The 13148-nt window shown below is 42.9% G+C and overlaps 1 protein-coding gene across 2 annotated transcripts; it reads left to right on the top strand.

The window, feature by feature from the left end:
• The first annotated feature begins 2804 nt into the window (after positions 1-2804).
• Positions 2805-13148, top strand: e2f6 (E2F transcription factor 6). Of its 2 annotated transcripts, none has more exons than XM_030047178.1 (9): positions 2805-3084; positions 5798-6082; positions 6443-6489; positions 7163-7221; positions 8088-8274; positions 9542-9697; positions 10265-10379; positions 10480-10642; positions 12527-13148. In XM_030047178.1, exons 1-9 carry the CDS (start codon positions 2974-2976, stop codon positions 12562-12564), a joined length of 1161 nt encoding a protein of 386 aa, XP_029903038.1. In that variant the 5' UTR covers positions 2805-2973; the 3' UTR covers positions 12565-13148. The 2 variants fall into 2 exon arrangements, with proteins under 2 accessions (XP_029903038.1, XP_029903037.1); XM_030047177.1 differs by having other exon boundaries at positions 10480-10651.

Genomic DNA, 13148 nt, shown 5'->3' with positions numbered 1-13148 from the left:
TTTTGGGGGGATTTTTCCTTTAAATGCGTCCTCCTCTGGATTTCTACTGCAAAGCCACATTCCATGACTCCACGTCTGTCCAAAGCTTTGTGTCTGCAGCTTCCTGCCAGTATAGTACTGCATTAGATAGACTGACCGCTTGTACTTTTCTTTAGTCGATTCTTCTTACTGATACAGAGGAAACGGGAGTTAAAGCACAAATCTGCCACTTAAAAAGAGTCCATAGACTACGTATTGTACTATCAGATGTAAAAGCTAAACTGTAACTATTTACATTAGAGACTCTCAGCACTAACATGTGACATGCTAGAATGCAAAAAGAAATCCATATGAATATTTGTGGTCATCCGTTAATTGATCTACTACCGTTTGAGTTTCTTTTGCGTAGTGCACTGATATGACGGGGGGGTTTTCTACAGCCTTCATTTTCCTCTCCTCCTCCCTCCCTCCCTCCCTCCCTCCTCCTCCTCCTCCTTCTTTTTCTCTCTTCTTTCTTGCAGATGGGTTTTGTTACACATGGCATGAGTTCTGTTGATATTTCTGCTGTATGTTTACGGTCACAAAGTTGCTACGTGATATTTCATTTGAATCGTGAAGTTTGTACAATTTTTATCATGCTGGTGTTGGCATCTCTTGCTCTGAATAAATCTTGTGTTGCAACACTGATCCTGGCTCGCCTCCGTCCCACTCCCCACCCCCCGTCCCGTCCCGAGCAGGCGAGGACCAGCCACGACGTAACAGAGAGGTAATTAACACCAACATGTTTCATTTATGCTAACGGATAAACCTGCAGTGATGGCAGCCGCTTGCATGACAACAGATTAAAGAAGACTCTAGAAAACTCATGACTGTGATATTTAATATATGAAAAAATATGAAAAATATAGTTTTTCAGTGTCATTTAACTCCAGGCCAGTTCTGTCTGCCTGATGGTTTTAAGTCCAAGGAGGGAGTGAGACCTCTTGCTTTGTTATTATCATTACTACTATTTTTATTTTTATTATTTTTGTGGCGATGGTGACAGGAATAGGAATGATAATAGTAATAGTAGTAGTAGTAGTAGTAGTAGTAATAAAAATAATAATGATAATAATAACATATTTAAAGTTGCTGCAGAGAGCTTCCAGACGAAGCGAGAGGTTTCACTCCCTCCTTGGACTTAAAACCATCCAGCAGACGGACTGGCTGGAAGTTAAACAACATCCACTCACATCAGGAACTGAGAAAATATATAACAAAAGTCAAATTTTTACACCTCCATGTTAAATATAACAACAATAAACCTTCTTGATGTGCTGCTGTGCTGTAGAAATGTACAGAAAAACACATTTATGATGAAAAGTTAAAAAAAAAAAAAAAAAGGTTAAGGTCTATATGTGGAAACAACCTGACCAGTTGCCATGGTAACAGCGCACCCCATGGGGGTTAGAGCGGGAGCAGGGCAGGCCAGGTGTTTTACCTCAGACAGGAAAATCTTTGGTGACAATACAGTAATAATAATGATGATGGTGATAATAATAATAAGAAGAAATTAATATTTATTTATAAAGTTACAAAGAGCTTCACAAAGGCAACTAAAAATAAAATAATGAATATAGCCACAGGTGGTGATTCCAGAGACTGTTAGAGGCTTATTGGTCTTTACTGGTCAATATCTTGAAAATTAAATAAGAAACCAACAAGCCTCATGCAGCTTCTGATCAACTCTGTCCAACGATGATCCACAGTGAATTTGGAAGGAATAGGACCGACGGGTCGAGGAGGAGACGTCAAAAATGTGTTTTTCGAAAAATTCTAAATAGTGGAAAGTCCAATCTGGCGGACCTCATGGGTTCTGAGGCGATTTGCAGAGTGAAGATTCCTGCACATCTGGACCGAGTTTCATGTAAATCAGACTTACGGCGCAGGAGTTTTGACCTTTAATTGTAGCGCCCCCATCAGGCTGATTGGGGGCATTTTTCTTGGGCAACATTTATGTTTCCAGAACAGTTTGGTGTTAAACTTTCCCACCACCGGTTGATTTGGATCATCACTTCAAAATCTTCATCAGAATTTTCTGATTTTTCTTGTGTGGAGAAAATGAAACCAGGTCACTCAAACTTAAAAATAAATAAATAAATAAATAAATAAATAAACATACAAAAAAATTTTAAAAGGTTTTCCTGTGTTGCAGTTTGTGGCTGTCGTTGCTCTTCTGTCCAGCAGGGGGCAGCAGAGAACAACCGGCCGCCATGTTACACAACTTCAACGAAGAAGAATAAAAACATCCCGCGTTTTTCAGTCGTCTTTGATTTATTTTCATGTGTCCCGATTTATTCCTTTATTTATTTATGTTTATTTATTCATTAATTTCACATAATATTGATAATAATAGTAAAAATATCAGGAGATATTTTACATGAATCTTTGAAGCTGCTGTTCACAACAACTGTCACAAACTTCACATTAATTTAAATCTACACTCTGTATTTTATTAATTCATTTGTTTATTAATGTGTTTATTTGTTGATTTATTTATTTTACATAATATTTATAGTAAACATATCGATAGAATTTTCTTTGTGAATCTGAAGGAATTTTTGTCACAAGTAGAAATGGACTGAAGAATGAAAATATAATAAAATATGTATCTTTATGTTTTATCTTTAATGAAAACATTCAAATATACACATATTTCAGGCATGTGCTTAACATAAAGTTGTACACAGATACAGGAGTAAATTAAAAAAAATAATAATAATAATCAAACATCCGTGATTGTTTAAAGGGCTGGGTGCTGAACGCCGTTGTATTTCCGGGTTAAAACAAGTGTTCGCTTCCGGTCTGGGAAAAAAAAAACGTGAAACGCAACATAAACAAACCGGACGGTGGTGTTTTTTCTCCCGCGTAAATAAAAGCTTCCAGGTGGGTTTTACCTGGCGAGCGGACCTCGGATGTGACGGGGAGCCGCGGCGGAGCCGGTCGCAGGTGGCCATGGTGAAGTGTGTGGTTTCCGGGTGTCCGAACAGAGTGTGCTCCCGCGGAGTGCTCAGCCGGCCGCCCAAGAGGTTCTTCAGCCTCCCCGCAGACCCCGCCAGGGTCAAGGTAAAACACCTGACGCTTCCACACACACGGCTCTGCGTAAAACTCCTCTCACTGCGCCTCCTCTCCGTGCTCAGGTCCGCCTTGCACGCCACAAATCCACCGTGCGGCTCGTCCCAACATGTTTATAAAGACATGATGAGTTATTTCTGTGAGTAAATGTCTTCTCATGGAGAGAGAAGCTTGCCATGCCGCTCTCACGTCCCGCGTCGCGGCTCCGAGAGGCTTCGACAGTCACGACGCTCCTCGCCAGACTCCGTTCAAAAACCTGGCAGTTTTTCGTTACCAGGCTTATAGTCCAGTCATTTTATGAAAAAACCTAGGACAAATTGCAAGAGAAACAAACTCAACTGATTCTGTATCCTCAGTTTGTCCTGAGTGAGGGGAAAAAAGTCCCAAGAAATCCCATTGGTGGAAAGTTTTGAAAATCACCTATTTATGACCACATATTACCAAAAAACACTGTTTTTAACACACAGGGGAAAGGGGTTCAACATTTGACTTTCAGATATCACTATAAAAATTCACAAGATGATTACACACACAAAGACAAGAAAAAAAGCCAATTACAAGTTCTTTGAATTATTCTGTTTACACATGCATATCACACATTATCTGATTTGATATGTGCTAATAAGGAATATAAGGAATAAATACCAGAAGAGACATTTAAACAGTAAATTAAAAGGTTTCTATATATATAGTAACCTTTTAATTTACTGTTATATAGTAACCTTTTAATTCAAGGTTACTTTATTTATAGTAACTTTTTAATTCACTGTTTAAATGTCTCTTCTGGCATTTATGTGTGTAATCATCTTGTGAATTTTTATAGTGATATCTGAAAGTAAAATGTTGAACCCCTTTCCCCTGTGTGTTAAAAACAGTGTTTTCTGGTAATATGTGGTCATAAATAGGTGATTTTCAAAAGTTTTCCACCAATGGGATTTCTTGGGACTTTTTCCCCCTCACTCAGGACAAACTGAGGATACAAAATCAGTTGAGTTTGTTTCTCTTGCAATTTGTCCTAGGTTGACCCCAATTTTGGCCTAAAATTACTGGACTATTATCTCAAGAAGCTCTCACCTCGCAGACTGAAATTTACGATTTTTAAACTCTTTAGACTCCGATGGTAAATTCGGCCTAACACAATCCACCAACCAGTGCTTAATTTAAAAATAAATCTAATTTTTTTTTACAGTTTGGGTCTTGTCGTTCCCTTGGAGAGCAGACAACAGGCTCATTGACACAGCAGAGGAATCTCAGCTTAATGTGCTGTTTTAATAAGTGGGTTTGGTGGATTGTATGTTTGCCAAATGAAGGCAAAAAACAGTCTGTAATGTCTTGAGTCTTATTTTATGTGGTATGTGCCTTTATCACTAATGAAGACCACATTAATGATTTTTTGGCCTGATAGTTCTTTTCCTGTATCAGGGGGACTCGACCTGCGTGTGTGTGTGTGTGTGTGTGTGTGTGTGTGTGTGTGTGTGTGTGTGTGTGTGTGTGTGTGTGTGTGTGTGTGTGTGTGTGTGTGTGAGTGGATGCATGAGAATCTGTGAACATGACGTGATGTGAAGAGCCTGCAGAGCACATGTGCAGGTCTTCACATATTTCCACATTTTCAGGTTCACTGTCATGTTCAGTAAAACGGTGCAAATGCACGAGTAGAAAGAGTGAAGTAAGAGGGCAACAGAGACGACAGAACAATAATTTCACTAAAATGATATTAAAGGGTCTTAAACATGCAGTAAGTGGCATAAAAGGGCCTAGTTATCTTTATCTTTATCTTTATTTGGATCTCCATTAGCTTTGGCTAAGGCCGTCGCTATTCTCCCTGGAGTCCACACCCAACACAGTTATCTTTACATTACAGTATATTACAAAAAACACACCACACAACAAGACACAAACAACAACCAAAAACAACTCACAGCAATCTACAAAATAAAGACAAAAACATATATACAGTATTGGACCTAGTTCACATTAACTGTACCTCCGAAATGTAGCTATTAACCTAATTCATTAATGGTCAGATGGTCAGGTATATATCAACATACGTTAGACATGATTCCAGTATATTGCATTTACAAAAACATCATTTGGATTTCATAAAGCTCATCAAACTGACACTAATTACTTGTACCCAGCAGCCACAACTAAACATCAGCAGACCAAGTTAGTTCTGTTAAAAGTATTTGGTCTCATTCATCATTTATAGTTTTTTGTTTTCTGTTGTGTTCTATTTAGTTTAGTTTAGTTTAGTTTAGTTTAATCGATAGTTTTTAAAAGACACAGAGAATGTCTTAAAAAGAAAGAGCAAAAACTAACAAGGTTAACACAGAAAAGTCAGTGACTTATTTCCACTGTGGTCCTTTTAAAAGGATAGAGGAGGAAAATAGGTTAGAGGAATACATTGAGACAGACATGGCACAGACATTTCAGCATAGCACAAGGCAAAAGCACTTGCCAGGTAGGACATAACAATTCAGCAAAGCGACTCAGACAATATACAATAAGACCAGCATAAAGCTAAGGTCACAATGATGCAACAAACAAGGTAGACAATAAAATAAATAAGGATTTAATTTGTTTTTCTCATGTCTCTCTGTTTGCTGCTACAGGAATCAGTAAAGTTTCTAATCTGATCACCAATCTATTGAACCAATAATAATAATAATGATAATGATAATGAGAACACTGATACCTTGTTCAGGTGTGGCTGGCGGCGCTCAGAGAGACGGACAAGCAGGACTCGACGGAGCAGCAGTTCATCTGCGAGGATCACTTCCTGTCGGACCACATCACGCCGCAGGGCGTCAGCGACGACGCCATTCCCATCATGCCCCCCTACCTGGACGGCCCGCTGGGCGTCATCAGCCCCTGGGGGGCCGAGTCCTCCGAGGAGGAGGAGCAGTGGGCCGGTAAAGACGAAGCCGCTGATGAGGATGAGGATGATGAAGCTGCTGTGGCGCCCGCCGCCCCGCCCGCAGGACAGCAGGTCAGGAAACCGTCACACTAACGCGTCGCTCTGTGAAGTCACAGCTCAGCTCAGGTCAGCAGGAGGTTTCAGACGCTGACCTCAGGTGACCTCAGGTGACCTCAGGTGACCTCCGAGCCGCCGTGTGAGCTGATGAAAGCCTCTGCATCCTGATCCGAGCTGCTCCCTTAAACACAAACACACCTGTGTGTTCGACTCACTCGCTCCTGTTCATTTATTGATTGATTGATTAATGGATTGATTGACCCTGTATCCTGTTGCTGTTTTCTGCTGCTGAGGTGTAGCTGTGCTCTCTGAGAGGTTGTTAGTTTGCTGAGCCGGAGCAGATCAGCGGCTCACTCTGTGTTTTCTGGCTTGCAGCTCTCAGACGGAGGCGAGCAGGATCCCCCGCAGCCCGAGGCTTTAAGGTAACAGATGGATCCTCTGTTGGCTGGCAGCAGGCGGCTGACTCACTGTTGTGCTCACTGTTTATCCCTCTGTCCATTGTGCCTCAATGGGAAGAGTGAGTTTATGTTCCCTCAGCAGAGACAGCAGCATTAAACCTGTATATCAGGGCTGGGCTGCTGTTTGTCTCCTGATTTGATGCTGTTATGATACGTGATGCTGATTTGATGTTTGTACAAGCCACAAGAACACTGTGGACTGCAGGGTTTGTGGCCAAACTGCAATTCCTTAGGTCATCTAGAATCTTCTCTCTAAATTGATTAAGATTTGTATTTTCCCCTCAGTTTATTAGCAGGAACAAAAACTGTCTTCTGGAATCTGTTCTGATAAACATCCAGTGAGTCTGTCAGACGGTGGAAATTAGCTGCTAAATGACAGGTAGTCTTGTGAAAGAGCGCCGAGCCAGGACAAACCACACACACACACACACACACACACACACACTCACACACACACACACACTGCCCACAGTCCAGCTTCTGTCCAGTCAGAGGCTCTGCAGGCTCTCAGCTGATGCTTTTCTCTATATTCACTCAGGAATTTAAAAAATCATCAAAAGAAAAGAATCACAACACTTAAGTGAGTCAGGTTTTTTCTCAACTGTAATTCACAATCACCTTTTCTCCTCCTCCACAGTAGCCCCGCCCCCCCGCCAGGCAAGGAGGTGAACCGGGGCAAGACATTCACCAGAAACGGTACGTACTGCTCACAGTCAGCTCACCTGTCCGCTCACCTGTCCGCTCACAGTCAGCTCACCTGTCCCCTCACCTGTCTGCTCACCTGTCCCCTCACCTGTCCGCTCACCTGTCCGCTCACCTGTCTGCTCACCTGTCTGCTCACAGTCAGCTCACCTGTCTGCTCACCTGTCCGCTCACCTGTCCGCTCACCTGTCTGCTCACCTGTCCGCTCACCTGTCCGCTCACCTGTCTGCTCACCTGTCTGCTCACCCGCCAGGAGGTTTCTTATAACCTCTATACTATATTAATAATTTTTAATTCGTTTTTAATTATTTTAATTAGTCATTTAGTGCATAAGTCTGATGTCTCCAAATGTCTTCCTCCATCTCACCTGTCCGCTCACCTGTCCCCTCACCTGTCCCCTCACCTGTCCCCTCACCTGTCCCCTCACCTGTCCGCTCACCCGCCAGGAGGTTTCTTATAACCTCTATACTATATTAATAACTTTTATTAGTTTTTAATTATTTTAATTAGTCATTTAGTGCATAAGTCTGATGTCTTCAAACGTCTTCCTCCATCTGACCAGCAGATTGGATTAGATGTTTATTGCCATTTGCCCAAATACAAGAAAGTATACGTACATTGGAATTTTTGTGCATTTCTCTTAGAATCAGCCAAAAAAAAAAACCAAAGTATTAATTTTATAAAGATCTGAACAGAGAAAAGGACAAAAGCTGATCTACAGAAAATGAAGGTGTTTATATTTTTGATGATCAATTTATGGCTTCAGTCATTTATCCAGTAGAAACCCCAGATGATTGTGTGTGTGTGTGTGTGTGTGTGTGTGTGTGTGTGTGTGTGTGCGCGTGCGTGCGCGCCCTCAGACGTGTCTCTGGGCTTTCTCACCAAGCGCTTCCTGGAGCTGATGCTGGCGTCTCCGGACGGCGTGCTGGACCTGCGGCAGGTGGCGGCCAGCCTGCACACGCGCAGACGGCGAGTGTATGACATCACCAACGTGCTGGACGGCGTGTGCCTGATCAAGAAGCAGTCGGCCAACACCATCAAGTGGATGTGAGTGTGGCGGTGTGTTCAGGCCTCACAGGTCACATGATTAACAGAAAAGAAGCAAAAACACTTAAGTGAGTCCGTTTCTTTCTCAACTATAATTCACGGTACGTGCTGCTCAGTAGTAGTTGTTTTTTTTTTTTTATTATTAGTCCTTTGAATTGGCCTCCTTGCCTGGCTGAAGGAGAAAAAGTGATTGTGAATTATAGTTGAGAAAAACAGACTCACTGAGGTGTTGTGATTCTTTTCTTTTAATCACGTGAACACAGAACAAATGTGTGTTTTATCAAATCCAGACTGATTTTAGAAAGTCTGGACTCCAAAAAAAAGAGTGGGAAAAAATTGACTCACTTAAGTATCGCAATTCTTTTTATTATGGTTTTGTATTTTAATTGATTTTTTATGAATGAATCGTAGTTAATCACAGTAAAGATACTGAGCGTGTCATGTTAGGTTGTGGGCAGGGTGGCTAAACGTCGCTCCAAAGTTCAAGGGGGGAAAATCTGTCATGTCTGTTTCCAGCGGGGTCCCTTGACCTCTGACCTCCAGCTGTGTGAATGAAAATGGGTTCTCTCCCCTTTGCAGACACGCCCACCTTCTGCTAATCCCATGCAGTTTGGGCCACAAAGCCTGCAGTCCACATGTGTTCTTGTGGCCATTCCTCTCAAAACACTATTAGTTATTAAATTAAAGTCATCTGGAAAAAAACAACATTATTGTAACTTGTTAAAATAACTAAGTTACGTTTATTTGTATTTCTGACTTTGAACATCAGTGTTGAGGAAACCTTTCTCCGTCAAAATGACCGACAGAGGGCCTCTATCCCACCGATAGTGTGTGTTACTTTAAATTAGGACCCATGAAAACATGAACTCAATAAAAAAAAAAATCCATCTATGAAAAGTGCATATCAGCAGAATTGACTGGGATCCCTAAGGACCCCAGTACAACCAGTCAAAAGCTCTTCCTCTCATTCAGTGGATTTTCTTTTTATTATATCATTTCTACATTGTACTGTAGCTTAATACTGAAGACCTCAAAACTATGAAAGAACACGTGTGGGATTATGTGGAAAAGAAAAAGTGTTAAACAAACCAGAAGATGTTATAATCATAAAAATAAAGAAAAAACGTTGAATGAGAAGGTGTGTCACCGTGCATTTGTGTTTTTAAAAAGCACAAATTAAAAACATCATCAGGAACAAACTGACTGATGACGTGTTGCTGTCATACTGTGTGTGTGTGTGTGTGTGTGTGTGTGTGTGTGTGTGCAGAAGCAGGAGCCCGGTCTCCAGCTTCCTGGGCCGGAGCCATCAGAGGTTCCACCGGGAGCTGGAGAACCTGAAGACGGTGGAGCAGACGCTGGACGGGCTCATCAAGACGTGCGCGCAGCAGCTGTTCGACATGACCGACGACACGCAGAACACACAATATCCTTTCACACCGTCTCACACACACACACACACACACACACACTCACTTAAATTAAATTTAAATGCCAGTGAGAGGCGACTGAGCACAGAGAGAAACATTACGGCCAATCAGCATCACTGATCAGCCTTTAATTGTTTTTTTTTGTTTTTTGTTTTTGTTTTTGTTTTTTATTTTGATAACTTTATTTTCTATTTTACATTTTTTGTTATTTTGCTGTTTTTATTTTTTAATAATTTATTTATAATTTTATTTGTTTATTTAGTTTTTATTTATTTAATTATAAAGTTATTTTGATAATTCACTGTCACTTCTTCGCTGCATGTTTTTTAAAGCAGTCCAGTGGATTTGCTCTGGTTTCATGCAGGAGTGATGATTTATTATTTTAACATGTTTTAATCTGACAAATACGACACCCGGATAATTCCATAATGAACACAAACCAAAATGTCTTTTCATGTCTGAGTCCCTTCAAAATAAAAGCTCAACAGTTGTGTAAAACGTGTGTGTGTGTGTGTGTGTGTGTGAGCCATGACTCGGTGTGTTTCTCCTGAGCGCCGCCTCACGTCGGCCTACGTGACGCACGACGACATCCGTCACATCCGGGTGTTCCAGGAGCAGACGGTGATCGTCGTCAAGGCGCCGGAGGAAACCAAGCTGGAGGTCCCGACGCCCAAAGAGGTAACCGCCGCCTCAGCTCCGTTACCATGGAAACACACCCGGCACGGTCGTGTCTGTGGCCGAGCCCCGTCTAAACTCTGCCTCTGATTGGCTGCCGCAGGACAGCATCCAGGTGCACCTGAAGGGGGGGAAGGGTCCCATCAAGGTGCTCACCTGCGAGATGGACCGGCCCGGAGACGCCGCGACCTCTGACCCCGACCAGCAGAGCCGCTGCTTCACCACCCTGGAGGAGAGCCGCATCAACACCAGCACCCTGCACACAGGTGAGACAGGTGAGCAGAGACAGACAGACAGGGGAGACAGGTGAGCCGAGACAGAGAGACAGGTGAGCCGAGACAGAGAGACAGGTGAGCCGAGACAGAGAGATGGGTGAGACAGGTGAGCTGAGACAGAGAGACAGGGGAGACATGTGAGCTGAAACAGAGAGACAGGTGAGACAGGTGAGCTGAGAGAGAGACGGGTGAGCTGAGACAGAGAGACGGGTGAGCTGACAGACAGACAGGTGAGCTGAAAGAGATGGGTGAGCTGAGAGAAAAACAGGTGAGAGACAGGTTAACGGAGAGAGACAGGTCACAGGTGAGTTGAGACAGAGACAGGTGAAAAACAGATGAGCTGTGAGAGACAGACACATGAGCTGAGACAGAAAGACAGGTGAGTTTAGAGACAAAGGGACAGGTCAGATATAGACAGATGAGCTGAGAGAAATAGACAGGTGAGAGACAGACAGGTGACCTGTGACAGATGAGATAGGAGAGTTGAGAGACAGACAGGTGAGACAGGAGAGCTGAGAGGCCGACAGGTGAGCTGAGAGTAGCTGCAGGTGATGGCTGTGATGTTAAATGTCAGCAGCCAGTGAGACAGGTAAGTGAGGAGTGTGTTGTCGTGTGTCAGGCAGCAGAGGGCGCCGTTACACCTCAGACCAGCAGGAGGAGGGAATCACACGTCACTGTAACTGAGTTTTGTTAAAGTCAGTCGTTCACTGCATTTTAAATCAGATCACAGAGAACACATGATCACTGACAGACTGTGGAACCTTTCACAATAAGAGCTGTAAAAACGAGTAGAGGAACCTGCTTCTACTTTGTTGGTTCTGCTTTTTGTCATTTTCAAATTTCACAATAAAAGCTGCACCATGGAAAAACAGCAGCGAGGACCATTTAGACTCAACTGGCTAAAATGTGGAATAAATGTGGAAAAAAGGGAAAAAATAAATATCCCTGAGAGAACCATGTAGACTCAACCATCCAATGACAGGGTCCTCACTTCAGTTGAGTGTAATGCCCCTTTAAAAGCATGTCGTTTGCAGCGTGATCTCTCCTCAGACGAAGAAAACAATCTGCTGATTCTGGGCTCAGATCAGCAGGATCTCCTCGTTCCTGAATCCCATGTCAGAGTAGAATCTGCTGAGGGGATCAGCTGCAGGCCTGAGACACGGCCAGCAGGGGGCAGCACATGAGGAGCTTTTATATATGAATATAAGAAACATAAGTGTAAGAAAAACTATTTTTCTGAGTTTTTTCTCATAAATTTGTGAGTTTTTTTCTCAGAATATAACCAGCTGCGTATTTTTTTCCTCCTTATATTGACTGTGATACGCCGTCGTAGTACTGAACAAAGTGATAGATGTGCTGCTGTTCATCGATTCATCATCCACCTCTGACGTCCGGTGTGGAGACCTGAGGCGGTCAGCTGATCATGTGATGTCCCGTCATCATTCAAAAGTAAATAACTAAATGGATAGATGCCGTCCTGCGTGGCTGCCCAAAACGCACCCAAACCCAAACCCGCCTCTGTCTGGTTTTAAGGTTTCAGTTTAAATGCTTTTGTCAGCCACGTGGCTTCCAAAGCGGCAGGACTATTTCCTGCCGTGGCGCTGCGGCTGCTGTGGTGTGGGGTGTTCTCAGGTCTGCACGTTCTCCACTGATGTTGGAGCAGAACGTCCCGGTGAGGTTCTCGTTCTCAACGGACCAAACTGAGGAGAGAACGGCGTGTTGAAGGTTTTTCAGATTTGTCTTGGACGAGTCTGAGTAAAAACAAAAAAACCTGATTTGATTTTGCTTTTTGTGCGCAACACTGAGGTTTAACTTATCCAATCACATTATTTCTGCTCTAAAACATAAAAGCCTGTGTGATGTTTGCTGTTGCAGAGACCTCGACTCCGCAGAGCGCCGTGCAGAGCGCGTAGCCTCCAGCTGGCCACCAGGAGGCGCCGCTGCGTTCCCGCTCCCCTCCGGAAAAACAAAAGCGTGGGACTCGAGCTCGTGGAGACGCACGGCGCTTCGCTTCCAGCCGCACCTCGGTCCAGTTTCCAGAGTCAGAAACGTGAGGAGATTCAACAAAAACTCAACCAGACCAAAACCTCCAGACGGAGAGGGAGAGTCGTTTCTGTTTGCACCGTCGTGACTTTTTTTTTTTTTTTTTTATTCCTCACATCACAAACTCCATCCTGCGTTTTCCCGCTGAGAGGAAACGGCGGCGATTCCGGCGAGGAAAGAGCTGATCTTTATTTTTCTACATGAAATGATGCAATACACGGAGGGCTGAGTGTCTGTGCATTTACTTTGAAACATGTCGTATTATTTCATATACAGCATCGTGTGGTGTGTAATATTATACTTATTCTGTTTTAATGTCTGATCAGGTGTTAGTTGTAGTCATTTTTTTATTTTTTATTCTGGATAGAAAATGTTTTCATCACGATTTGATATTTCTACTGAAGACAGCACCTCACACATACTGCTACCAATAAAAAAAATCCATTTCTGTGAA

The sequence above is a fragment of the Myripristis murdjan genome, chromosome 24 (genome assembly GCF_902150065.1).
Source record: "Myripristis murdjan chromosome 24, fMyrMur1.1, whole genome shotgun sequence".
Classification (NCBI taxonomy): Eukaryota; Metazoa; Chordata; class Actinopteri; order Holocentriformes; family Holocentridae; genus Myripristis; species Myripristis murdjan.
This window is presented reverse-complemented; position numbering and strand designations above follow the sequence as displayed.

Bases quoted from the DNA above. Each gene is read 5' to 3' on its own strand.
- e2f6 (XM_030047177.1), top strand. From the start codon at position 2,974: ATGGTGAAGTGTGTGGTTTCCGGGTGTCCGAACAGAGTGTGCTCCCGC. The intron at 6,490-7,162 runs GTAACAGATGGA...CCTCCTCCACAG, and splicing joins CCGCAGCCCGAGGCTTTAAG to TAGCCCCGCCCCCCCGCCAG. The intron at 7,222-8,087 runs GTACGTACTGCT...GCGCGCCCTCAG, and splicing joins CAAGACATTCACCAGAAACG to ACGTGTCTCTGGGCTTTCTC.